Source organism: Leguminivora glycinivorella, chromosome 9 (assembly GCF_023078275.1).
Source record: "Leguminivora glycinivorella isolate SPB_JAAS2020 chromosome 9, LegGlyc_1.1, whole genome shotgun sequence".
Lineage (NCBI taxonomy): Eukaryota > Metazoa > Arthropoda > Insecta > Lepidoptera > Tortricidae > Leguminivora > Leguminivora glycinivorella.
In genome coordinates, this window is record NC_062979.1 from 10,084,696 (window position 1) to 10,112,247 (window position 27,552).

Sequence of the window (27,552 nt, forward strand, 5' to 3'; positions counted from 1 at the left end):
GTCTGCGCAAGACGTGCATCTTCCCATTTTCATATTTCCCGCCTGCGCAAGGCGTGTGAATAATATGATTGTTAAGACAGCTAAAAATTTTGCAGTCTGCGCAAGGCTTGCAATTTTCATGACTCAATTTTCTGCCTGCGCAAGGCGATTAAATATTTTATTTAGCCTGCTGAAAACCTGCCGCCTTCGCAAGGCGCGTGTTTACATATCCTGCGTCATAAGCAGATCAAGCAGATGTGGTATAATAGGTATAATACAATTAGCATGGTTCTAAAGCGGTTTTTGTCGGCCTACGCAAGGCGTTTTTGAAACTTACGTGTGATGGAGGAAACAACACAAGATGATAACGCCTCCTAAGCTTAGTACCAAGTGCTTAGTTTGTTAATTACCAAGTCATTTTGACAGTGGTTATATATTTCTACTGCGGAATCACTTCCCAGTAAACATTAAATAGTCTCGAGAAGACTTGTCAAAGCGGACCCCAGGCCTTCACAGGCCGCGGCCAATGCCGGGATAACGCAAGGAGGATGATGATGAGTCTGGTGAAGACTAAAAAGATTATCACAGTTATTGCTGGTGACTTGATAAACGTGGTTTCCTTTTCTGTGGGAACTTTTTCCACTATATAGTTATCTACTACATATTTTATCCTTGTCGTTAACGACGTTTGAAACACCTAGCTCACGTTGACGCGGAGTGGGTTGACATGATAATATTCAAAATTAACCACGGTTTTATCAGCCTACTGATTTAGGTTTTAAAGTGGGATTTGAGGTCATTTAATCATTTAAGTAAACCTGTTGATAGTGTTGATGCATATCAAGGCCGCAGTATTCTTTGGTTCAGGATATTAACCGTTTCCCAAACATCTTAAATGGGTTATTTATCTATTATTTTAATCAAATAGTTATATATCTAGCCCGCTGGCCGCTCCGGCGCCACATGAGGCCAATAATCTAAAGATCAGATTGCTTTGGACTGTTTTAGGTCATTCATTTGTTCAGTTAAGCCCACGTGGGTTGAACACATTTCAAGGAATTGGCTATGTGGATGAAATAGCAATACAATAGCATAGTTTTTCGCTATGTAAGAATGCAGTTGTGATATGTTATTACATATTTTGAGGCTCCAAGAACGACCTGAACCAATGTTACAGAGAACCATTACATTAAAATGTGTTCACATCTAGGGTATGCAAAAACCGGTTAACTTAAAAAAACCGGTTAATAACCGAGACTTTTCCTTCAAAACCGGTTAACCGGTTATTAACCGGTTTTGAGGATTTTTAGTAAATGGCCGTACTACGCAATAATTACAATTACCTTTAAGAATTCTGATGTTGATGATATCGTAGCAGGTATTACTTGCACGATGAAGATCATTTTTATCCAGTTAATTCCAGTTTTTGGAAATTTGGTAAATGCGGATATTGCTAAAATAGGCTTGTGTGGTTTGAATGTGATTCGTCAGTTTTGCGTTTTCTAGGCATGTCTACAGCTCCCAGAGCCCCTAGTAATACAAGCAATTGATGTAAGAAAACCAAGATCTCCATTTTGCCTTTCTTTTAAAAAATATATTCTTTATTCTTTATTTCATTGTAGTCATGTGCATGATACAGTAGGTGTAGTATAGTTTGAAATATACGGTAGACTCCGGTTACAACGACGCTCAAGGGACCGCTGATATTACGTCGTGTCGTACTAACCGGATGTCGTACAAAACGAATTTCATTTCTTTTAATTAAAAGTAATATCTACATCTCTATTACTAAAACATTTCAATCAATAGGTTTATTTACATGGTATTATTATCATAGTATTAATACCTTATTTTATTGTGACTTGTTTAGTTAAAAAAGTCCTTTTTAGTATGCGTGCTTGCTCATCATTTGTAAGTAAAGCTAGTTTATACGCAATCGAAAAATGCAAATTGGGTTCTATTTAGCTTATAAGATTAGACCCGAGGCGAACAAATTGTTAAAATTTTAAAAGCAATACTTCAAAATCTTGCTACTTATTGTAGGCAAGACAGGGGGTCGTGCTCGGGTGGAAGTAGCTTTGTTTCCTCAATTTACTAGTAAAACTAAAAACGTTGTCGCTCGTCGTTGCAACCGGACTTGACGGACGGATTCTGTGTAAAATGTGTCGTAAAAAGCGGCTGGTCGTTAAAATCGGAGTCGTAATAAACGGATGTACTTTCATACTATCACATACGAAAACCAAATAAATACCTGTGCTTATGTCGTTGTAAGAGGTTGGACGTTAGGTCTATGCGGAGTTGTAATATACTAACCGGACTCTACTGTATTGTATAAAATGTATAATTGAGTAGACACGGGACTAATTTTTAAAATAAAATCATTACAGATAATAATGTTGTCAATGAAAAGTATTGAATAAATCTTTATTATTAAAAAACATTAAATAAATACGTATTTTTGAACCTTTTAATGCCTAATTTTCCAAATTTTGAGAAATAAATATGGTTTCGGTTATTAACCGGTTAGAGACTATAAAAACCGGTTTTTAACAGAGGCCAAAAAGTCTCGGTTAACCGGTTTTTCGGTTAACCGGTTAACCGGTTTGCACACCCTATTCACATCCTCATAAAGTAGCACGGGGTGACTCGTCTACTCATTATTTAGTCCGAATGAAACAATGCGTATTTAAATTATGAGTTTTAGGTTAAGATTACCGCCATAACACGTTTTTAAAAATAAAAGAGGGGAAAAGGACACCTATGTAAGAAGTGATAAAATGTATGGGGTAATAAACCCACCTACAAGCTTAAAACGCTGTCATATTACAGCTTTTCATCAGCATTTTAAATAAAGTAACCTCTATGGCTAATAAATATATCACATTCATTGGGTATTCGGAAAACTATTTCTCATACCTAATCATTGTTTTTGGCAACAATATTTTGCAGGATAAGTACTTGATGTGGTTTCAAAATGATTTTAATACTCATATAAAGATAAACCGTCAAAAAATTAAAGCTATGCCGAATAAGCCCATGACCCATGGGGTTTGATGAGTGTCTCAAAATTTTGTTTGGAGCTCAGATCTCGGAACTACAGATCTAGGTACCTTAACCTCGATATCATATTCTTCATTACAAAACCAGAAGGCTACGTCATGCCATATAATGGAATGATTATATATCTTTATGCTTCCAACGAAAATTACGGGTCTTACCCGCATACATACGTATCCTTAAGGAGAAAAATATTTGATTGTAACATCTTGCGCTTCCATAAGCTGGTTCCCCAAAACAAAAAGGCATTTATATGAAGAAAATTCTATCATCAGCTTTGGCTATTACATGTGTACAAATTACAAATAAAACGCTTCGCACACGCGCGTCTAGTCGCCTAGGCGTTGTTAGCCTATGGCCAATCCTTGGCTTAACAGAAAGTACATACATATTGGGTAAATAGCTAACAAAAAATATTAGGAAACTGGGAGAGAACTCTCCAGACAAAAAGTCTAAGGTTAAGTTGTAGCCTGTTAACCAAGGCAATTAAAAGTTGAACTGTTGTAGTACAAATACTACCAATTGCACAGGAGGTACTTTGTTTAGGACTGTATTCATACATGGATTCAATGACCTTAATACGTATACTCATAATGTATAACGAATGACTAAGTTATACTTATACAAAGCCTCAATAGGCTTGTTATTTGATATACTTACACTTCCTTTCTGGATGATAGATTCGTTTACCAAAAGAGTATCTTATGCTTAGGAGATTTCAATGATGAAAAATTCACAAGTGTGCTTATCCTCACCATATGATAATAAGACTTTTTAGAATGATTAGATTATTTTTTTTTACCACTTACCAAACGTGCCCAGATTATTATTTCCGTTAATAAAATTGGAACCACGTTACACATGGCCCACATGGGTTCAGTATGGGTTATACTCAAGAGGCCAAGAATATTTCCGGCATACTAGAATGCTCGGGAAAATTACTAAAATTAGACGTCATAAAACGAATTAAGTACATCACGAAAGAACCATGATTGTTGGAACATTAGTCATACCATTGGTATTAAGGTTTTCAATAGCTGCGCACATTAGTGTTATACACTTTTAAAGTTGTAGCCGATTGAGCGAAATTTTTCTTCGCTACCAAATTTTGCCATGTCATAGCCATAAGGCAGTAATTATAATATTCACTGTCTATTATGTAATGCTGTAATTGCCAGAAATAAATAGTGACTATTTGGATAAGGCATTAATGAATGGATCAGTTCCTTAACTGTTTTCTATAATATCATATTATGTAATAATATCATGTCATGCAAATCAATATATTAATATAATGTACCTATGTCATGTCGATTATTCTATGATACTGAAAAGAGATAAACGAGTTGCGAGAAATTTGACACACAATCCAAAACTTAAGTTTTTCGCTTATACTTACCCTAAAAGAAATGATACTGCAATAACCCTACTTACTGGCAATTGCAGAGTCGGGGTCAAAACATTAAAAACATACTAAGATTGGATATAATAATGAAATAAACGTAAACAATAAGTCATGACCTGACCTTGTTAGGGGGATGAAATAAAAAAGTAACAGGTTTTTTCATAATTTATTTTAATATCATTATGGGTCCGTATACACAATAGGTATATAGATAAAATTTAAAAATATTTAAAACATTCCTTACCGACTAATAATAAGTTACAATAGAAAAATAGGTCACTGTGCACTTATCAATTCAGTCACTGCAGCTGCTGTCGGCTGCAATTCACATTCCTCCATATAGGTACACAAGGTATCTGATGTGTGAAGTGCACTTGAAGTTGTTATTTCCATTGGCGATTCAATTAATCACATTGGCGTTTCTTGACCACCAGGCGAATACAGACACGTCTCAATATATTAAATAGGCTTCAAATAACGGTACAGAAGCTTAATAGCAGCGTTTTACCTTACAATAAAACGCATATTAAGCGAAATACCTTATTTGAAGCCTATATTTTTAACTACGCCTGTGGCTACAACACTCAGTTGCAATAAACCAAGGCACATTTATTTTCCCATTTGAGGGTATTTTTTGTTCGCTGCTAGTAAACAACATTTTTAGACTATTCAGTTTCAAAGATACGTCTTTATTTCATTTCACATTTGAATTTATAAATGATGCAACTAAATATTTGGTAAGTGGTATATTGCAACTTCGGTTAAATTAATATTTTGAGAACCAATGATGAAACATCGTTGCCGTCCCTACGGCACGGGTCGCCTGGGGGAAGGGGAAACCTGAATCGTAAAACTGGAGTTGCAAGTTGTTTACAGGTGTTCAGCTGTAGGTACCTGCTGTGAACCGCTACGCATCTACAAACAGTATCGCTGTCTCTCAATATATTAAATAGGCTTCAAATAAGGTATTTCGCTTAATATGCGTTTTATTGTAAGGTAAAACGCTGCTATTAATCGTTGTGGTGACTGTGGTGAAGTAGATGTAGGGAAAATTGTTTTTCTGCCTAGATTTCCTTAATGGTAGTTTTTTTGTAATCCCATTTCAGAAGTTAAAAGGATTAGGACTCTACAGGGGCAATAAAATTATTGTATTAGTAAACTAAGTGTGTAGTTAAATTACTTACTAACGTTTCTCCTAATTCTTCGCGACTTTACCCACGTTTTTTAGGTAAGTATAAGCATTTATTTAATTGCCAACTAGTATTCATATTTATATTTTCGTCTTTTAAGCCCTAAATTATGAAATTATTTACTCTAGAAGATCATGTACACCTACTCTTTTTATAATAATAATAATAATAAGCCCGCGGGGGCAGCTTGTGGCGAGCTGACGGTGAGTGGCGACACCGCGGACCCCTATTCCAGAGGGCACTTCCATCTAGCCCTCGCCTCTGCGCTTGCCTTAACCGGCCGGCCAGAGTGGATTCGCAAGAGCGGGACCTATGCTCCAGGTTGGAAGTGTAAAATGTCATAACGCCGGCGGCCTGCTGAATGGAACACCAGGAACTGGCTACCGCAGACTCACCTCTCGACAACCTTTTAGCCACTCTCAAGTGTTGCTCTGTTGTCGCACCGTGCGTGCGGCCGTTTTGCAGGGCCCACTCAATGAGTTGGCGAGTCACCGCCTGCCTTTACAATTGTGAGACTAATTGTCACGGCAGGTGTCCGATAGTCTCCTCCCATAGCCCTTTAACCAGTTCATCCAACTTTCAAAACAATAACCCATGACCTTAGTTCCCATCGCAGCACAAAAGTGCTGCACTGCAATAGTCTTTGCACCTGGCGGGGACCATCTCCGGTTGTATCATATTGTGCGCTCGGGGATGGTATCCGCCACGTGTATCCCTTGCCTTTAGATTAAAATGTCTAAAAGGGCCTCTGTGCTGTTGGCTTCGGCCCCACGCATGCCTCCCAAAGGTCCGGGACCCCATGGTCCCGAGATATGGAAAGACAAACAAATAATAATAATAATAATAATATTCTTTATTGTGCACATTAAGTAATTACATACAACAAATAAGATCAAACAAGAAATTAAGCAACAACAGGCGGTCTTATCGCTAAAAAGCGATCTCTACCAGACAACCTTCGGGTAGTAGAGATCAATATGTAACGGAGAAATATAAGGGTAGCAAAAAATAAGTGGTGTGAGAGAAAAAAAAAACCAGCACAAGTAACTACGTAGAAATATACATACTAATATAAGTTATATAGATATACATACATACACATACATAAACATAATATTATATATACATATAAAAAAGCAACAGAATAACATGTTTAAGAAGTTTAAGGAAGTGACAGATAGTGTAATTTCAGTTGAGCCTTAAAAATTGGGAGAGATTTGGCACGCCTTAGATCAGACGGCAGAGCATTCCACAACCGAATCGCTTGAAAGGTAAAAGAGTCGTTATAGAATTTAGAAGAAGAGGAAACTTGGGCAAGTAGGTGATTCTGGGCGCACCTTAAAGATGAAAGATATTTGAAGCGCTCCTTCAGGTAGAGCGGGGTGGAGGGGTTGAAAAGTATACCGTACAAGTGAGCGAGAATATGAGAATTGCGTCGCAGACGTATAGGCAGCCACTTGAGCTGCGAACGATAATAAGAGACATGATCATACTTTCGCAAGCCATAAATGAACCGAATACATACATTCTGAAGACGTTCGAGTTTGCTAAGTTGCTCTTCAGAAAGATCAGGGTAGCTTATATCTGCATAATCTAAAATCGGGAGAAGCAAAGTATGAGCTAGAGCAATTTTGGTCGAATAAGGTAAAAGGTTACGTAGTCGCCGTAAGGATCCTATTGCAGCAAACATTTTCCTACTTACCTCTTTCATCTGAGGAATCCAAGACAGAGTACGGTCCATTATTATACCTAAATTTTTTACTTCAGATGAATAAGGAATTAAAGTGCCGTTAAACGAAATCCTAGGTAAATCGGAAAAATTGATCCGACAGATAAGTTTCTGACTACCAATAATGATAGCTTGCGTTTTAGATGGATTGACTATAAGACCGTAGCGGTTACTCCAATCTAAAATGTTTTCTAAATCATTATTTGTAGTGTTAATAAGGGATGGGAGATCGTCAAGCACACCCTGTGAATAAATTTGCAAATCATCGGCATACAAGTGATAAAAAGAGGTAAGGTTGTTGGTGATAAGAGTTAATAAAAATTGAAAAGAGAAGAGGAGATAGAACGCCACCTTGCGGAACGCCAGCAAGAGTGCTACACCAAGAGGAATGTGCATCTTCGATTTTGATTCTCTGCCGACGGTCAACAAGGTAACTTCTAAACCAGTTAAGAGCCGGAGTAGTTAAATTTAGAGAGTTTAACACTGAAATAAGAATATCGAAATCGACGGTATTAAACGCGTTACTGAAATCCAACAACGTTAATACCGTCACCATCCGCTTGTCCATTCCAGATCGGATGTCATCAGTGATTTTGATTAGTGATGTGACCGTACTATGGCCAGAACGGAAGCCGGATTGAAAAGGGTTCATGAGGCTTTCTCTATTTAAATAAGAAGTGAGTTGTTGATGAACTAAGCGCTCGAGAACTTTAGAAAGAAAGGGAAGAATAGATATGGGACGGTAGTCAGTGAAAGAAGAAGGATTAGATTTTTTAGGTAAAGGGACAATGTAAGCTTCTTTCCACAGCATTGGAAAAATACCCGAAGAAATTGAAGAATTGAGAATGTGGGTAATGATGGGAAGAAGGAGATCAAGTAGCGGTAGGATCATATTACGGCTCACATTGTCCACACCAATAGCATTGGAAGATATCGATAGTAAATTTTTCTTGACATCACATTCGGAGAATTCTGAAAAGGAAAATTTAGAAGAAACAGAAGTAGTAACGTTAGAGAGATAGTCGAGTGTTTGAGCCTTAGCCGGCCCACTGAAGGTAGTAGAAGCAGAGAAATGCTGGTTGAGTAAGTTGAGATCAACATCTTTATTCACAGGGGAATGCTGAGATTTTCCCACACCTAAAGTTTTAAGGAATTTCCAGGTCTTAGAGGGATCACCATTTTCGATAGAACTATGAATGTGACGTCTCTGGGCATCCCGACAAGCAGTGCTGCATCTATTGCGTAGCGAATGGTATTTTTCCTTATTTCTATCAGATGGATTAGTTCTATATCTCGATTTGGCCACATTTTTCTTAGAAATTAAGGAACGTATACTTTCGGTCAACCAAGGAGCCGGTAAATGCTTAATTTTAACAGGGCGAATTGGGGCATGTGTATCATAAAGCTGTAATAGAAGAGAGTTAAACAAAAGAAGCTTGTCATTGACATCACTAGCCCTAAATATCATGTCCCAATCCGCTCGAAGAGCATCATCGCACAACCTCTCCACACTCATTCTACGAAAACTGCGTTGCAACAAAATTCTAGGTTTTGGTTTAGGTGGTCTAATTCTATAGGATAGTAGAAGTAGATCGTGGTATGAAATTCCACCGCTGAATATTGCTCGTATTTAACTACATGACTAGAAGAGGAAACAAGAGTGAGATCCAATAAAGAAGGGGAGCAATTAGGAAAGTTGTGAGTAGGCCCAGACGGGAGGATAGTTAGGTTGCAAGCTCCAGCTAAGGAATTCAATGCATTGGATCGGTAATCATTCTTAAGCAAACATGTATTAAAATCACCCATAATGATATGATGATTGAATGAAGGCATAAGGTCTTCTAGGAGTTTCTCAAGCGAGGAAAAGTAATTTATATTCAAAGACGGAGAATAAAAAACACCCAGAAGAACCTTTGTATGGGATAAGGAAACATCTAGAAATAAATGTTCGGCTTCATTTGAGCAAGGGGGCGACACACTGACAATAGAGAAAGGGATGTTAGATCGAAGATAAATTGCAACCCCACCACCGCCTCTACCAGAACGGTCATTCCGCACCAACTGAAATCCTGGTAAGGAATACGAGGTAGAAGGTAGACATGGTTTAAGCCAAGACTCAGATACAAGAATTGCGTGTATGTTATTCAGGTCAAACGTTAATAAAAGATCTTTATAATGGGCAGGAATACTCTGCGCGTTGATATGCGCAACATTAAAGTTTTTATATTTCGGAACTAATTTATTTTCGAGATACATTTACTGGGTGTACATCTATTAACCTTAACAATAAAGGTATCATAACTCATAAATCTCATAATCATGAACAAACAAAGCTTGCATGATCTGGTAAGTATTCACGAGGCGAGGGAAGCCGGTAATGGCAGTTTTTCAGGTTTGCCCCAGGCATGACGCAGTAGGAACTAAAACATCAGCTGATCTTCCGTTCATTTCTGTTTTTTATTACGGCTTATGGGCGTATTAGTTCCTAATTCCTATACATATTTAAGTAGGTATTAAATAAGGAATGCGTTCAAGAATAAATAAAAATTCAATTTGGTTTTAGGTACTGAAATTGCTTTCTGTCCGTCCAATATAGTGCGACGCGTGTGCATAAAAATTAAATTATTATTAAAATAAATAAAACAAAACACCTTTTCCAATACTAGTCAGTCTTGAAAAAAAATTGACTGTATTAAAAAACGTTGTAATTTTAGATTTATTTAATGTAACATGTAATTTACCTACAAATTGTACTTAATATTTGCACAAACTGTGCTTTTAAAATCGCTGCTAACTTAGCTTGGTCTGACTCGCGTATAGGTCCTTCGTACATTGATAATGATTTTTTCTATTGTATATTTTTCTATATTTGATGTTTGCTATACAACAACGTGGACAGAACCTGGATAACATCTCGCCATAGCCATACCATTCTATGCTCACGCATAGAACAAGTTAGCATATCAGCTCAAGTCTGCATGTCGAAATGGGCAGTTAAGAGATACGATCGAAGAGCGCCGTGCATTGCAAGGTATATATAATTTAATGAATAGTGGACATAGTGGTATGTCCTGCCGAAGGGTTAAGCCTCGTTGTCATAGGAAAGGCCAATTCTAACTTATTCTACCAATTTTACATCTAGGTGATAGCAAGGACGATATAATACCGGACAGACAAATCCCATACAAAAAAGCGTACCCGTGAAATGTATGGACCATTTAGAATTAAAACTAGATGCCGCTGTTTCGCAGCCTGAAAGTGGCCAAAATCATATTTTCCCCAAATATTTTTGCGCGTTTTTATTTTTTATTAGAACTAACGACATGCTTCTTTATTTTAATATCATGATATCATGATGTCAATACACATTTTGAAAAATCATCAGTGTAGTTACGATAGTATTTAATAGGTGCGCTAAAAAAATGAGGTACAATTCTTAGATTGTAAATCCTATATAAATCATCCTTGGTAATCAAGCTTTGAGTTTTACAAGGGGACGAAGTTGTTGTTTAAATGCTTGTTATATTGATACCAAAAATTCAAGCAATAAATTCCAGTATTCAATAAATTGAATCATGAGCGTTGCGAGGGTTTCAGGGCACGGAGGTTAAACAAATTTTGCCACCGAGTGAAACACAACATTTTTTACCACATCCACAAGAGGAAAATATTAAATGAAAAACCTAAAACTAAATCAAATTCATACAATTTTGAACCATTAAATTTATGATTCAAAATCACCATGTAAACGTGAATTATTCCAGCCACCTTTGAGCATCAAGTTAAAATTTGTGATACATGTTACAGGACTTTGCACTCTTGTGAATAAAATGCAACCTTGTCTGTATTTGTCTTGTATGTATTTATGGGGCGACTCTGTCCGTCTGTATCTCTGTCTGTCACATTACTAAATATCTCGAGAACTACTTAAGCTAATCGCTCTGAAATTTGGAATACTTAAGAATATCGTTAACCTGTAGAAATTTAGAGTATTATTCAAATATCAAGAGACGAATTACCAGTTGGTGTAGTGAAATATATTTAATTTTGATGTCACAATGTAAGTTCAAAGTATATTCGCTATGGAGGGGGAAGGCTGCGTGCGCTATGGCTACGGGTTCGGCATAGGGCGGGAAAATTTTGACCATTCGCCCACTTCGCCCAAGTTATGTATCTTCACAGTACTTACTTACTTTTATTTTGCCAAGTTGCCAGCCAGATAAAAAAAAACATTGATCGCATTTAATTGTTACAATCTTCGTATAAAAACCGAGAAGGAAGGATAATTTTCCGGAATAATACACAGTTTCCTTGCTATGAAACCTTTTTAAACCTTATCTACCGTTCAATAATTAATATAATTATGGACCTTGATCGGTAAACAATACCGCTATGAATGTTAACACAAAGTTGCAGCGAAACGCGAAGGCGACGTCCGTTGAGGCTGCGTCCGTGTTAGAGGTGTCGCAGCATACCCTTGACCGGCCGTCAGTCGCCGCGCGACTCTCGGTCAGCATCCTCGCGTCTCTCCAGCGCCAGCTATATAGCCGGTTCACCCCGCGGACACCACAGTCCAGAGCCATGCGCCTCCCCCTAAACGCGATAGCTGACGCTCGCCGAAACGCGACATTTACGCACATCCCCATCGCAATTTTGCACTTTATACTGTACACTCACATCTTCGAATAATTGACTATCAGTGAAAACGACTAGTGGTAGTGAGAGACTGCAAGATGAAGGGGCGGAGCGAGGAGTTCGCGCCCCAGCCCGAGCTGCAGGAGCTGCTGCAGAAGCCAGGCAGCCTGCCGCTGCTGTCCGATCGGAAACGCGCGACAAGTATGACATATATCTCATTTAACTTATCTTTAAATCCGTTGACCGTGTTTGTAAATATTCTAAGAGCAACGTATGTAAAGAACTCCGTCACGCTGGATTAGATTTGGACGTAAGACGTAAAGCGTGCATAACTAAAACAGAATCTCTATTATTTGTTAAAATTATTATTGAGCAGGTACGAGTAACATAGACGTTAATTATTCAAAATCCTTGATTTGATAATGTCCAGTGACTTCTCTTAACTCTTAAAACTGGTATTTTCCATAAAAACTTATTAAATGTTCATAGAAGATTTAGGTACCTAATTTACATGTTACTGTTAGCTACAGGTTCGAGTATATGTCAAGAATGCACTCAAAAAGTATAAATAACGCGGAATGTACATAGTACCCACGCGAGGGAGCCGTCTGGCGTTCGGATTAGGTACTAAATTTATTATACTTTAAATGAAGTAAACCAGTAGAACCAGTATTTTGAGAATAAATAAACGTGAACTAAAGTCAAAACATAAAGTGCTTTCGATCGTACTTTGTCGGTGTAATAGAGCACGTGCTCAGTTGATTAACAAGCGTCTAAGAATAAGAACTATAACTTGTATTAAGTACCTTATAAAGCGATGTACTTACTTGCTTTGCTAAGGTGGAGTATAAATATGTATTCACTTTTGTAATTGTAAATAGAAATACTTATTTATATATGAGATGTCTTTGATAATATTCCAGTTTATTTTCAATGAAAATATTCTAGTACTAGTATGTTTAAATAAATATTCTGTTTTTAACTCCTTAGGCAAAAAGAGGGGTTTATACTCGTATGTTTAACGACAATGTCTGTCTGTTATTTTTATTTGAAAGCAGGTTTTCTAGTGGTGGTGCATCCGTTTTAAAGCTACAGCATCAAAATGTTTTTTTCTGAATACCTGTGTAGTGTATAATAAGTAGGTATTAGGTATGAATAATATCGTTTGTAGTGTACCTCAATATTTTTTGGATGCAACTTACTAGTGCGTAACTCATGGAAAACATTAGATAAATTAATTTATTGACCCTATATTTTACCATATTACGAAAATTTTATCAAACTTTTAGCTTAGGTATGTACCTAGTTAGTACATAATAGGTAATACATATACATATAGTGAAAAAGTGTTCTTTTTTTTTTACAAATTCAAGTTTAACTAGGTATCCATTAACTACTACTAGGTACCTATCCATAACCACAAAATTAAAATTTTGAAAAAAACCCCGACATTGTAGACCGCGGATTTTCAATTTTCAAGAATCATGGCTACGAACACTCCCGACTAACTTAGGTTTCAAACAAATAAAAACTAAATCTAAATCGGTTCATACGTTCGGGAGCTACGATGCCACAGACAGACACACACACACAAACAGACATACACGTCAAACTTATAACACCCCGTCGTTTTTGCGTCGTCTACCACACTTTAAATTAAATATCATTACCTCTGAAAACGATTGAAAATAGACGCGGAAAAATTATCGGTCGACATTTGATGCGACACGACCACTTTTTTATTACTATTCTGGAGGGACGGATTGGACATAAGAGAGGTCGAGGAAAGCCCAGACGCAGCTACATGGACCAAATAAAAGAAAAAGTAGGGGCCGTGTCGTATCAAAGAGTCAAAGAGCTGGCACAGGGGGCCGATTTTTGAGTCTCACTGTCACTAAAATACCGGTTGAAAACGGTGAATTGCCTATTATTTTCAGTGACAATTTTCTGAATTCGAACGCCGTGAGACTCAAAAATCGGCCCCCAGAATAGAAAAAGCTGGAAAATACTCCACCGACAAGAGATTAACTCTTAAGTTTATGATGATGATGACCTCAAAGTCCTCAAAGGATAACTGTTAAAAGATCTGGTGTTAAGTACCTCCATTTTTGTAGCAAGAAACATAATTATCAAGGGTTGGACAAACACCAGTCATTTAGACATTTTCACCCTGTTCCATTTGTATGGAACAGGGTGAAAATGTTTAAATGACTGGTGTTTGTAATAAACCCCTATTTTACCTATGGCAACGTTTAAATATGCCATCACCCCGTGTGGCCACGGGTTAAGAATTTCACCACCCCCATTCTTCCCGTGGGTATTGGACTAAGAGCGCAGAGCCGCAAGACCTTCCTCATTTTCTCAAGGATGAAACTTTGGGATAATGTAGAGTTCGTAACTTCGTATCGATGTTTTATATCTGCAAATATGACTATATAACTTAGTTCGGCCCGTCGGCCATTTTTTTGCTATAAGGTTTTTTTTATGACAACAAAGGCGAGAGGCTGGCAACCTGTCACTGCAATGTCACAATTTGGATTTCTTTCAACCCCTTTTTACCAAGAGTGGCACTGAAACTTAGTAGTTCATGTGCTCTGCCTACCCCTTTATAGGATACAGGTGTGATTATATTATGTATGTAAATATGCCATAAAGCGGCGTTTGTCTCGAACAATTTTACTCATAAATGGGTAGACATGGTTACGATTTCAAAATGACGGGTATTTTTCCCACCCTTGATAATTATGAATAGGTAAATTTAGGTAGCCCGCGTGATGGCTAGTATGTTTGTCATCGTGTGGACAACGAAAACATAACCACGACTTTTTAACTTCGCGTCAATAGATAGTATAGATACCTACTTACACAGATACATAGACTAACGTGATGCCACTACACTTTACGCACACTGCCTGCAAATCGTTGCTCATATCTCACCACGCTTGTTAGTCCTAGTTGGCGTGATAGAGCACGAATAGGTAAATATGATGCTCGCACAAATTTTGCTATAAGAATATATTCCAAAACAGTGGAGCTACTATGAGTTCAGTTTGTTCAGAAGACGTTTACGTCGATAGCGAGAACGGCGCGTTAAATGTACGGAGAACAGCCAAATGCACATACACTTACGATATAATATGTACTTATTTGTTATCATCGTTATCGAATATGTTTCGTTTGGGGGATTGGGGGTGCCAAACTGACAAACATTAACGCTAAACGCCGATCAAAACGCAGTCTGGCTTTGTCGCGTCTATACAAAAGTGCGATAGAGATTCTTACCTAAAATAACGATCCTGCCGGCGTAGCCGAATGGCAATCGTCGATATTATTTCATTTCATTTCATTATAGGTAAAACAGCGCAATGCCGCGAAAAAGTGCCTACTAAAAAGTACAGCCACCGGCATAAATAGAGAAGTGATGATTTCTGTACCTTGTCGCTTTTAATTGTTTGACAATTTCGTATGAAATTTCAAACAATACGTTAATATGACAAGGTACAGAAATCATCAATTATTTATGCCGGTGACTGTACCGGCTGAAACAATTGAATCAAATCATCGGAGTCACTGCGTTGATACATTCAGATATTGGCACATCGTAATAGCTTATGACAGCTTATGACAGGCGGTGGCATAATCGTTAAATAATGCAAGTTATTTACAATTTACATAGAAATAGGGGGCGGCGTAAAACTAAGAACAAATTCCTTCCTTCATTTCTTTTGCGCTCTCTAAAATCCCACCCCAGTATTAAGCATCCGCGTCATAAATACTCATAGACGAGCCAAAGTTAATTACCAAAAACAGACTCAGGTAAAAAAAAACAGAGAAACGACATTAAAGTGTGCCTACTGAAAAGTGAAAAGTGGCTCTGAATAGGCATCGGAGTTACTTTTTTGATACATGAAATAGATGTAGGTATGGCATCTTTATTTTTTGATTATAAGAATTATTGAGTTATCGAATTATTTGATATATCAGTGCACAGTTTTGATTTAATTTAATTTAATTTGATACATGAAATAGATTTTCTTTTCTTTCTTTCTTTTCTTTTGTGAATATGTGTATATGGACTAAAGTTGCCTGAAATGGGGATGGGAATCCAATACATTCCACGACTCTTGACTCTCCGAACAGACTCCAGTGGCACATGCTATTAGGTTATGACGGGAGCGGTAGGGCGTGTTTAGATATTTTTGGACGCCCCGGCCACTCCGATATAAGTTTATTGGTTGGGGACTGAAAATCAGCGGTCCCGCTGAGTCTCATCCATTTTACTGCACACACATCTGTAATTTTACATACTAAGTTTTTATAAGTTCTTACATTTCCATTTCGTGATGTGTTGGTAAATAAATATCTTTTTTTTATATATCTGATGGCGACTAAAAGGCTCAGGCAATTCTAATATACTTGGAAATTAAACGAACTTACCTGTAAGTGAAGTTCTATTTCAATTATATTAGCTGCACAAATTCCGAAATGATATATATTAACTTGTAGTACGCCGTAGTACATACAGCCCCTAGCCATGATATTTAGAGTAAATATTAAAATTTTTGAACGAAAATTCAAAAAACGTTGCGTCACATTTCCGAACGGCGCGTCTCCGTCACGCCGTTCGGCGCTACCAACTTCATTTAGTTTAGAGTGATATACCAGGACATATAACTTCACTGCCAGCGACCCGCTAGGCGATCCTCAATCGCAAGATTACAGAGCGGGAAAAAATATGCTACATAATAGCTACATAAGTATATGCTTATCTTGTAACGCGTAACTCGCGCTGGCAGTGAATATGCCAACTGATATAAAATAATTTGGCTAACAACTCAGCAAAGCCAGCCTTATCCTAAACTTTGTCAGGGATAGCTCCGGGATCCCTGGTTGTCTAGGACAACGCGGGTCCTGGGCGGAGGGTTATCATTTCGGAATTTGTGCAGCTAATATAATTGAAATAGAACTTCACTTACAGGTAAGTTCGTTTAATTTCCAATTATTATTACGCTGCACAAATTCCTTCAATGATATATATTAACTTGTAGATGTTTAGAGATATACAAAGTTTATTTCTGGCTTTGTATTAGGTATACAATGTTAGCCTAGCAAAATTATGTTTTATGTCAAGATTATGTGAATTTTTAACACGTGATAATCCTTAATCACTTAAATTTCAAATTTCTAGTGATATCATCATTTACCAAACATTAATAAATGTATTTAAACCAAAAGGAAATCCTTCCTTATTAATATTCATCTAGTACCATCTTATAATACTTATGTTTTATAACTATCGCAATCAGCAATGATACATACTATCTTTGTTTTTAAGAATTAACAACTCAACAACTATAGGTACATATAAACAAGTCTTCGTAATATATTACTGCTTACAATTTTATATTCATTGTTAATTGACGGAAACACTTGTTTCCTAACTAACTAGACATCGATCATCGATGCTCTATCAAAATCAATTGTAGACACTAAGGGCCTATTATAAAATTTATCGATAACTTAGAAGTATCAGGCCTGATGTTTTTCTGGTTACATCAATATTGACTCCTAATCGATTTGCGGCTAACACCGACGCATGGTGGGTCAAATGGGAGGTGAAAATGGAGGTGTCAATACCACTATCTTATTTACTTAATCCACCTACTAATCTAAGTGGTTTCTCATAGGCAATAAATAGTCGTTCACACCCACCACATATAACTATGTTGTTATGCACTCGTTGATCCGTACAGCTACCTACTTTAGAAGTTTTAATAAAGTCTGAAATTTTTTGAAGGATCTTTTCAGGATAATGGTAAATAGTATTATATAACTTTATCAATACAGATTTTGCACTCCGTGTGCTGTGACAATTGCTAATAGGGTGACTAATTTTTTACTCGGATATTTCACACACTTGTTGACAACGTTGACAAATTGTTTAAAACCAATTACGTCTCGATATTTAGGTTATGGTGGGTATATACGAAAAAAACGCACCTTCATAAAGCGTATCACGTTATCATCTGATGAGATCTTTTCTCTCAATAAAAGCACCAAAGCAGATGTGCAACAATTGACACTTTCATACCCAGCTAGCTAGCTACCTCGTTACACAATTTGTTAAAACCTAGTATTTGTGGAATAGATGTCTTAAAACAATTAATATTATTTTCCACAAAACATATTACATAATATTTAATATGCTGGTATATTAATACCAGCGTGTCAAGTACGTGTGATACTGCTTGACGGTGTTGGGCGCGAGGGACTGCAGCATGTCACCGCCGCCGCCCCCTTCAGCGCCAGCGCTGCCCGGAGAGCCCCGCGGCAACCAGGATAACACGTCGCTGAAACTGCTGGTTGCTGGAATAACATATATATAAATGAGAGCTGGGGCCCAATTCTTTGCATTTGACTTGACAAGTTTTATAAAATTGAGCTTGCCACTTGGTACAATAACAATACCTCTTGATTTTTGTAGAATACATAGATATACATATATGTTTTAGAAAAATCATTTACTTTAGGTATTAGTGTGAATGGGGGAAATATCGTAGAAAAAATAGGGTGTCCATGAAAAAAGTGAATGCATTTAGCATTTGCGCGACTAGCAGATAAGTCTATATCCAGATTTCTAAAACACTGCAGGACACCCTCTAAACATTCATCATTTAATTCACATTCAAATTCCGAATGAGCCTTTTTAGATTCCCTATCGGCTATCACATTACGTTTGGATTTAACATATGAGGCAAATATTGTGGTATTCGTAATATGTCTATCTTCACATTCACTCCACTGCCAAATTTTGTCTAGCAATTGAATTAAGGTGCAGGTAACATGTCCCCCCGGGCGATGAATATATATGAGATAACTGTTGAATTATCTATTCTTAAAAGAATCTCACAGTCAGATAGGATCAGATCAGAACAAAATGTCTTTAAAGATAAGAAATGCGCTATAAGCTCTAGATAATTTATGTGATGTTCTCTCTCAACATCATTCCATAACCCGGCAGCTGTCTCCCTACCACAGGAGCCGCCCCAACCTGTCAATGAACTATCACTATAAATTTCTCTATAAGATTTATTACACTAAATTTTTCATTTAGCCTCATTTATAGTTCTTGCCACCATTCTAATTCATTTTTTACACTAAGCATATAAACATAATGAAATCATAATTGTCATTATTTTTTCTTAAATATGTATATTTTTGTCTCTAGTTATTTTGTATACATGTAGCCATATTCAGTGGCAGGACAAATAGAGACAAGCAAGCCAGTTAAACGGGCAACATCCCTAATATAACAATTTGACAAGTTTATAAATAAATTTATTTCTTATTTAACTTTAGATTTATTCTTATCTGGTAAAGAAATATGCAATTTCTTAGAGTCTAATATGAAACCTAGATATTAGACAGCATATCTTTGTTTTAAGCAGTTTTTTCTTCCTTTAAGCCCCAGATAGGAAATGATATCAAATGTAACTTAGTGTACTATTTAAACATTCGTCGTGAGAACTTCCTAGATAGTTGCTCATTATGCAACCTTTTAGATCTTATATGTTTCATGACAGGTCTGAGTAGTCACTGTACATATAAGGAAACATTTAATTCTAAGGGTAAAACTTGAAACTGAAATATTTCAGTATTGGACAAGAAACAGGTATTTCCTATATTTATGGTGTATACGTATATATATATATATATATGTCAAAAAATAGGGCATCTTGAAAATCTAAAGTGCTCATGAAGCAATTTTTGTGCCATTAGTTTCCTCCTGAGTCCTGACATGTAAATTAATAAATTCAATTAATTTTTTAGATTCTTTAAAAAGTCAAAATAAATCACTAATCTCCGTATGATTCTGCCACAACAATATTTTAGACACATATTACTTTCCAAAAGAATTACAACTCACAAGGTAAATGTTTTACAATACCTTTTATTAACAGTTCAGACATAAGTGTTTAGTAAACACCACACTGTCAAAATCAGAGAAAGATATCAATTTAGGAATAACTGATTGTAATGTCATAAATAAAAATGAGATTTTGTTCCCAGATGGCCAAGACCAGACCCTTGGGTCATTGGTCATATTCTGCCAGTGCGCCAAAAAATATTTAATTTGATCGCAGTAACTTATACCAACCTGATCATTTAACAGCTATTGTAATAGTAATATTGCTGAGTGCGACACCTCCGCTGATGATGTGGCTTGGCAGAAGAGGTGGTGTTGTTATGGTTTCCTGTGGTACAGCTTCTGACCTTGGGCTCTGGGTATGTCTCTGTGTTATTGGTTGGGCCCTTGAATTTGTATCTTCTACTAGGTTATATCTTCTTAGGTCTCTTCAGATCTTCCCTAGATTATTCAATGGCATTTAAAAACTTTTTAGCTATGTTTTCTCTAAAAACACTAGTCAACATCACAATATTTTAAGGTCCCACATACAATTTTATTGTAAAGACCCGACGTTATAAACATCCTTTTAAGTTGTAACTCCCTGCGTCTCACAAAAAATGACCAATTCATTCAGCAAATGTTATGAGGGCCAAGCCAGTGGCAAATAATGCGCTTGAGACTTCAGATTATTTCTGTTCTATGGCTTTATACTTTGTAACTTCTGGAGCAGGATGTTTCTTAGTTGACTTGTCCTTTCTTTTCTTTATTTATCTCTTTGTAAGCTGGACAAAAGGTTTTTGCCAAAAAACAACCTGCTCAAGTGCCTCACCGAGAGGTTAAGACTTCATCGCTTAGATCTTCAATTGCTGAAAAATAGGAATAGCATTTTAGTGCACTTACAAAGCAATGAGACAGCCTAGGTTGGCATACCACTTTTGATTAACTCTAGGATAAAGAGCTGTGCCTAGCCGAGCACGCCACAAAACCCAGTAGATATATCCAACATAATCCAACAAGAAGTTTGGACATCCACAGCAAGTAGCAGTAGGTTTGAGTAAAAAACTCAGTGCTGTCGGCAAGGAATGTGTCTAGTATGACAACACCACAATGCCTAAGACTGCTGGCAGCGAACGCACCTAGTATAGTACGCCAAGATTGCCAAATGCAGTTAGCAAGCGGAGATACCTAGTCTAGTATTCCAATTTTGCTCAGCACAACCTTCACACATAGTGCCAGATGCAGTTAGCAAGCAGAGATACCTAGTATAGTATTCCAATCTTGCTCAGCACAAACTTCATACAGTGCCAAATACAGTTAGCAGACAGAGATACCTAGTATAGTATTCCAATCCTGCTCAGCACAAACTTCAAACACAGCGCCAAATGCAGTAAGCAAACGGAGATACCTAGTCTAGTATTCCAATTTTGCACAGCATAATTGTTGTTCCATGGCAGTATTGGCAGTGCAAGGTGTAAAATTCATGTGCATGACCTTCAAAAACATACAACACCAACATCTCACTAGCGGTCAGAATGCGTTTAACAAAGCACACACCACTGTCACCTCACAAAAATATATTAGAAGTTTGAAATTGTAAATTCTTTTCTTACCATTTGTGCTTCATTATGGAGGTCCTCAGAATCTCAATGACAACCAATGGAGACCTGTTACTACTTCTCGACGCCGCAGGCAGAGATGGTGATCTCGAATATAAGGCAAACCTAGGGCGCGGTTTGGATCTTGTAAGATAACGCAAACAATGTCCGCAATGCCCGCGATCATGGCGGCGAGGGACGCCCGCGTTGATCGGCTTTCTTCTATCTTCCTCTCCTACTCTTCTTATTTTCTCGCCTAATTTATCAAACAGATTACTTTCCACACTGTCTAATTTACTTCGATACATTATAATTCGCATTTTTTCCACTTTTATACGCAGAAAACACTTTAAAATTAGATGACGCGTAATGGCCGTCGGCTGCATGAAAACGACAATGAAGTTGGTAGCGCCGAACGGCGTGACGGAGACGCGCCGTTCGGAAATGTGACGCAACGTTTTTTGAATTTTCGTTCAAAAATTTTAATATTTACTCTAAATATCATGGCTAGGGGCTGTATGTACTACGGCGTACTACAAGTTAATATATATCATTGAAGGAATTTGTGCAGCGTAATAATAATCTTCAAGTGAACCATCAAGGCTTCCGAAGCATTTGTTACCGTCGCTTCACACGCCCACATAATAATGCATTCAAGTGAGACTTCAGTGCCTTTCCCAGACTAAAAACCATGGTTAAACGTGGGTTAAACTGATGAAGGCCGATTTTTCTTGATAGCCGTGTATTTAGTTTAATAAGTCAATACTTGGTGGGGATATTCCTAGACTTACACTAAGACGAAAGAGGACATGCCGCGCCAAATTGCCTTATCAATATCATACAAACGTCCTACCTAGATATTAACATTATTTAACATATTTTGCCATTAATACCATAATCACAGCTTTGGCCCTTTGATTTTATCAAATTTTTATCATTTTAATAGTTACAACCATTTTAAAAATTGTATGAAAACAGTTTACTGTTCCACTTAAAAAAAATGTCGAACCCCCTGCGTTCATAGCTATGGTTAAAATACATCTTAATTGTATAAAAATATTTTCCAAACTGATCCAGGGTCATGAGAATTACGATTGTATGGAGAAGCGGCCGTTCCCTTTCGTCTACTATTTAGTATTTACTTACCTATATGCAAAGGAATTTGCGTGAAGAATCAACCGCAGCCATAACCGCTTATGTAATTTATACATTATCCTGTAAAGAAATGTATATTATAATTCATAGTACATACTTATAAATTATGGAGTGCGATTTAACTCGTCATTTGAAGTCTTAACACATATGTACCATACTGCACAAGCACATGAAACTGCTCATGTTTTAGACCTCAGTGCCACTCTGCTAGCAATTAAGGGGTTGTAAGAAAACAAAATTGTTATATTGCAGTGACAGGTTGCCAGCCTATCCCCCACAGTATAATTGAACCCATATCTCACGGAAGGAAAGGGGGTGGTGAAATTCTTAACCCATCACCACACGGGTCATCGGTAGTCATCATGTTAATTACTTACCTACTTATTATTTTAATTTTCAACAACATAAGCAGTAAATTTTAGAAATGTCTGTTACAAATAAGCTACTCGTAAATCAAATATATGCCTAGTTATAAAGACCTTGCACTTTTGTCTCACGGTATTGAAGATACAGACAGGGTCATAGGTCACCGTATACTGTCCATACTGTCATTCACGGTTCGGCTATACACTTTCGAATGAAACGGAAAACCTAACCTTAACCTTTGATTGAGGTTAGTCTTTATTTATTTAATTTATTAACACAATAGGTGCAGGTGTGGATCATTTTAGACCTTAGCTGCACTAAATCATCTGATTAATCGAATATTCGGATTTCAAACCTTACTCACGACTGATAAGAACTGAGTGCGTGGGGTGAGGCATTCTGCTTACTTCTTGTCCACGAATGCTTTCTTTGTTTTGTAAATAAAATAAACCTAAACGTTTGCCTAGAATGGCTAGAATGAAATAATATTAGTTTGATTTTGAAGATAAATAGGTGTTAAATTGTTAGCAATAACATTATCCGTATTAAGAATTGATCGAAATTGGTTTCAGTAACGTCTATCTATTAAATATATTACTTATAAATAAATAATTTTTAAGAAAAAAAACCGTCGCCTTTCGGGTTCTGGTGAAAGATACTTGCGAATGTTGGATTATGTAGAAATGTGTAGGTATTTTTTGAAACTGCTTTTAATGCTTTAATTATTAGATGGCAACACAAATGAAAATACGTATAACGTTAAGGTTTGAGGGGTTTCCTCAATTCCTCATGAATCCGATTATAAGAAATCGAAGCTTGACAAACTTTGTCTTGAAAACTCAATATTACACTACACTGCAATACAGAGTGTGGATTCCATACGGGCGAATAATGTACCCAGTTATAGTATCCGATGGTACGAATCGTATAGGATAATCATTTTGTTAAAAAATGTTATTAATTAAGAGTAATTAATTTTTGAAATCTGGCCAAGCAGCAATGTACACCATCCAATTAATTTGACATGACATAAACGTCATGTCGTAATGACGTTTAGGTAGGTACGCTAATTGATGTGGACATAATACATTGCGTGCTGAATTATTATGTATGAAAAAAAAAATCTCATCTATTAAAAAAAAAAACATGTAGTTGTGCTCCTTAGATCCGATACTAATCGTCATTAAGATATTCGCCCGTATGGAATACACACCCTGTATACTAACTACAAACATAACTAAATAAATGTCACTGTTCTGAACTTAAATGCATGCTTTTCTTACAAAAATACCAAAGTCACTATGAGTGTGCCGTTCAGATTTGAGGAGTTCGGTTCTGACCATCATCAGCAGTTCCACTGCACCAAATATCACTGTTCTGGACGTAAGTGCATGCTGTTCTTATAAGAATACCAAAGTCACTATAAGTGTGCCGTTCAGATTTGAGGAGTTTGGTTCTGACCATCATCAGCAGTTCTACTGCACCAAATATCACTGTTCTGGACGTAAGTGCATGCTGTTATTATAAAAATACCAAAGTCACTATAAGCGTGCCGTTCAGATTTGAGGAGTTCGGTTCTAACCATCATCAGCAGTTTAACTGCACCAAATGTCACTGTTCTGGACGAAAGTGCATGCTGTTCTCATAAAAATATCAAAGTCACTATAAGCGTGCCGTTCAGATTTGAGGAGTTCGGTTCTGACCATCATCAGCAGTTCCACTGCACCAAATGTCACTGTTCTGGACGTAAGTGCATGCTGTTCTTATAAAAATACCAAAGTCACTATAAGCGTGCCGTTCAGATTTGAAGAGTTCCGTTCTGGCCATCATCAGCAGTTCCACTGCACCAAATGTCACTGTTCCATACCTAAATGCATGCTGTTCCTTTAAAAACACAAAAATCACCATATTTATGCCTTTCAGATTCGAGGAGTTCCCTCGATTTCTCCAGGATCCCATCATCAGAACTGGGTTCTGAGAAAAATGGGACCAATCTGTATGCATATACATTCAATCAAAAAAAACATTTTCTAAATCAGTCCAGTAACGACGGAGATATCGAGGAACAAACATAAAAAAAAAAACCTACAGACGACTTGAGAACCGTCCTTCTTGAGAGATTTGAGGCGACGGTTAAAAATAATGTTTATAGAAATTATCCGTTACGAGGGTCATGCCAAAAGAAATTAGATACTCCAAATTTACATACTTTATTCTTTATTACAGCTATCTATTTTTTCGAAGTATTCACCGTGAACACGTATACACGTTTTCATCCGTCTAAACCACTTAGAAAATACCGATGACCACTCTTCTTTAGAAACCTCAGAAATTTCGTAATTATACGCAGCCAACGCATCTTCTTTGTTCTCAAATCGCCTTCCTTTTAATTTTTCTTTAATTTTAGGAAAAAGATAAAAATCACAGGGGGCTAGGTCAGGGGAATATGGGGGGTGGGGCAGAATAGTCACATTTTTTGAGCTGAAATAGTCAAGTGTTTTAGCGGAAGTGTGCGGGGCAGCGTTGTCGTGGTGCCAGAGCAGGTGCCGGGTTCCTGACTTCGGCCGCTTGTCACACCAAGCTGACAGTACTCTTGGGGCACAAACTGTCACATACCATTCTGAATTAACTGTCTTTTGATCTTCTAGCACTATTGTTGCAATATGTCTCGTCTTGCAGAAAAATGAGGCAACCATTTGTTTTTGTGTGCTTCGGGTTCGGCGACATTTTGTTGGCGTCGGCTCATCTTCAGAACACCATACTGTGGACTGTCGCTTTGTTTCGGGATCGTAGTTATATAGCCATGTTTCGTCACCTGTAAGTATATCATATACGTTTTTGTTCTCGCCTGCGTCGAATTTATCTATCATAAATTTGCACCAATCCACGCGACGGTCTTTCTGTAAATCGGTGAGCTTGTGCGGCACCCATCTTGAACAACGCTTATGAAGAGACAGTTTACTATGAATTATAGTTTGCAATGCTGCTGATCCAATGCCCAGTTCACGCTCGAGCTCTACATATGTAATTCGTCGGTTCGCACGAACATTTTTTTCCAGTCTTTACATTTTCTTCAGTGACTGCGGTTGGCTGCCGTCCGGTCTTCGCCTCATCTTCAAAGCTCTCCCGTCCTCTTTTAAATTCAGCAAACCAATTGAAAACATTTGCACGTGAACACGCAGACTCTCCAAAAGTCGAGACTAAAAGTTCAAAACACTCTTGAGGTGTTAAACCTTTTTTAAAGTCATAATATATCATAACACGAAAATCACGTCGAGCAAGCTCCATTGTTGCGGAAAATTCCCGCCAAAATTATTTAGAAAAAAAATAATTAAAAAAGGAATCCTAAGAATTTCTAAGTGTTCCATTTTTAAATTTATAAGCAGATAACCTACCTTTACATTGGTGTATAACTGGCCAGCATCAATCAAATGACCATGGAGTATCTAACTTCTTTTGGCATGACCCTCGTATTCCGGATATTTTCAGTTGGATAATTCGAATATTTTCGGATAAAAATATTGGCGGATATTCGAATATCCGGATTGCAAACCCTAAGTCCGACACAGATTATTTCATTGTTATTCAGATTCTCAAATTTTGTTCCGTTTAAATAAGTTTTGAAGGAGGAAACAGTCGAGAGCGGAACCACGATTTTAAAGATTTTTTCGCAATATCTTTTAACTGAGTTGTTCTTAATTGACATTTTTTTTAACTGAAATCACCAAATTGAAAGGAAAGGAGTCCCTTTCCATTTTATCATTTTCGCTCCCGTAGCATCTTAAAACTATTTGAAATAACGAGGGTTGTGTGACTCCTCGTGTGGTGACGGGTTAAGAATTTCACCACCCCCTTTCTTCCCGTGGGTGTCGTAGAAGTCGACTGTGGGATATGGGTTAAATTGTGACGTAGGCGAGAGGCTGGCAACCTGTCACTGCAATGTCACAATTTGGATTACTTTCAACCCCTTTTTGCCAAGAGTGGCACTGAAACTTAGTAGTTCATGTGCTCTGCCTACCCCTTTATGGGATACAGGCGTGATTATATGTATGTATGTATGTATGTGTGACTTAACCTCGTATAATTAAATCTTATGACTCGATCTCGTATCATAGATCAATCTGGTAACGTTTGAGAAGTAAGGCCAAACATAACAAATTAACTGAACGGGGTTGAGTCACATCACAACAGCCATCGATAAGGTAAACTCGTTATATCTAAGTAAGTACCTACAAGTATTTACTAAAACAATGTCGTTAGATACTGAAGCATCACGTTAAGCAAATTTAGTTTTATGATAGGTTATTGCTGATTAAAATCATTATGCAAGTGTGTTTAAAATAAGATCTGGCCTATTAAATATAATGAACTTTGAGAAATGAGATCATTATATATGCACTCTTTCATAAAAAATGTCGCGGCATTATGCATGCAGATGTGCATATTAAACTTGTTTATTTAATTGACTTGCCTATTGCGTTGGTTAAACTGAGGTGAAGATTATGATGACAAAGATGATATTGAGATCCATA

The 27,552-nt window shown here is 37.1% G+C and overlaps 1 protein-coding gene across 1 annotated transcript in view; it reads left to right on the plus strand.

Annotated features, from left to right (window-relative positions):
- The first annotated feature begins 11,853 nt into the window (after positions 1–11,853).
- Positions 11,854–27,552, plus strand: part of LOC125229285 (organic cation transporter protein-like) — an 86,531-nt gene continuing 70,832 nt past the window's right edge. Inside the window, exon 1 of the mRNA XM_048134079.1 lies at positions 11,854–12,196. Within this exon, the coding sequence (XP_047990036.1) occupies positions 12,094–12,196 (103 nt within the window). The 5' untranslated portion in view covers positions 11,854–12,093. The remainder of the gene's footprint in view (positions 12,197–27,552) is intronic.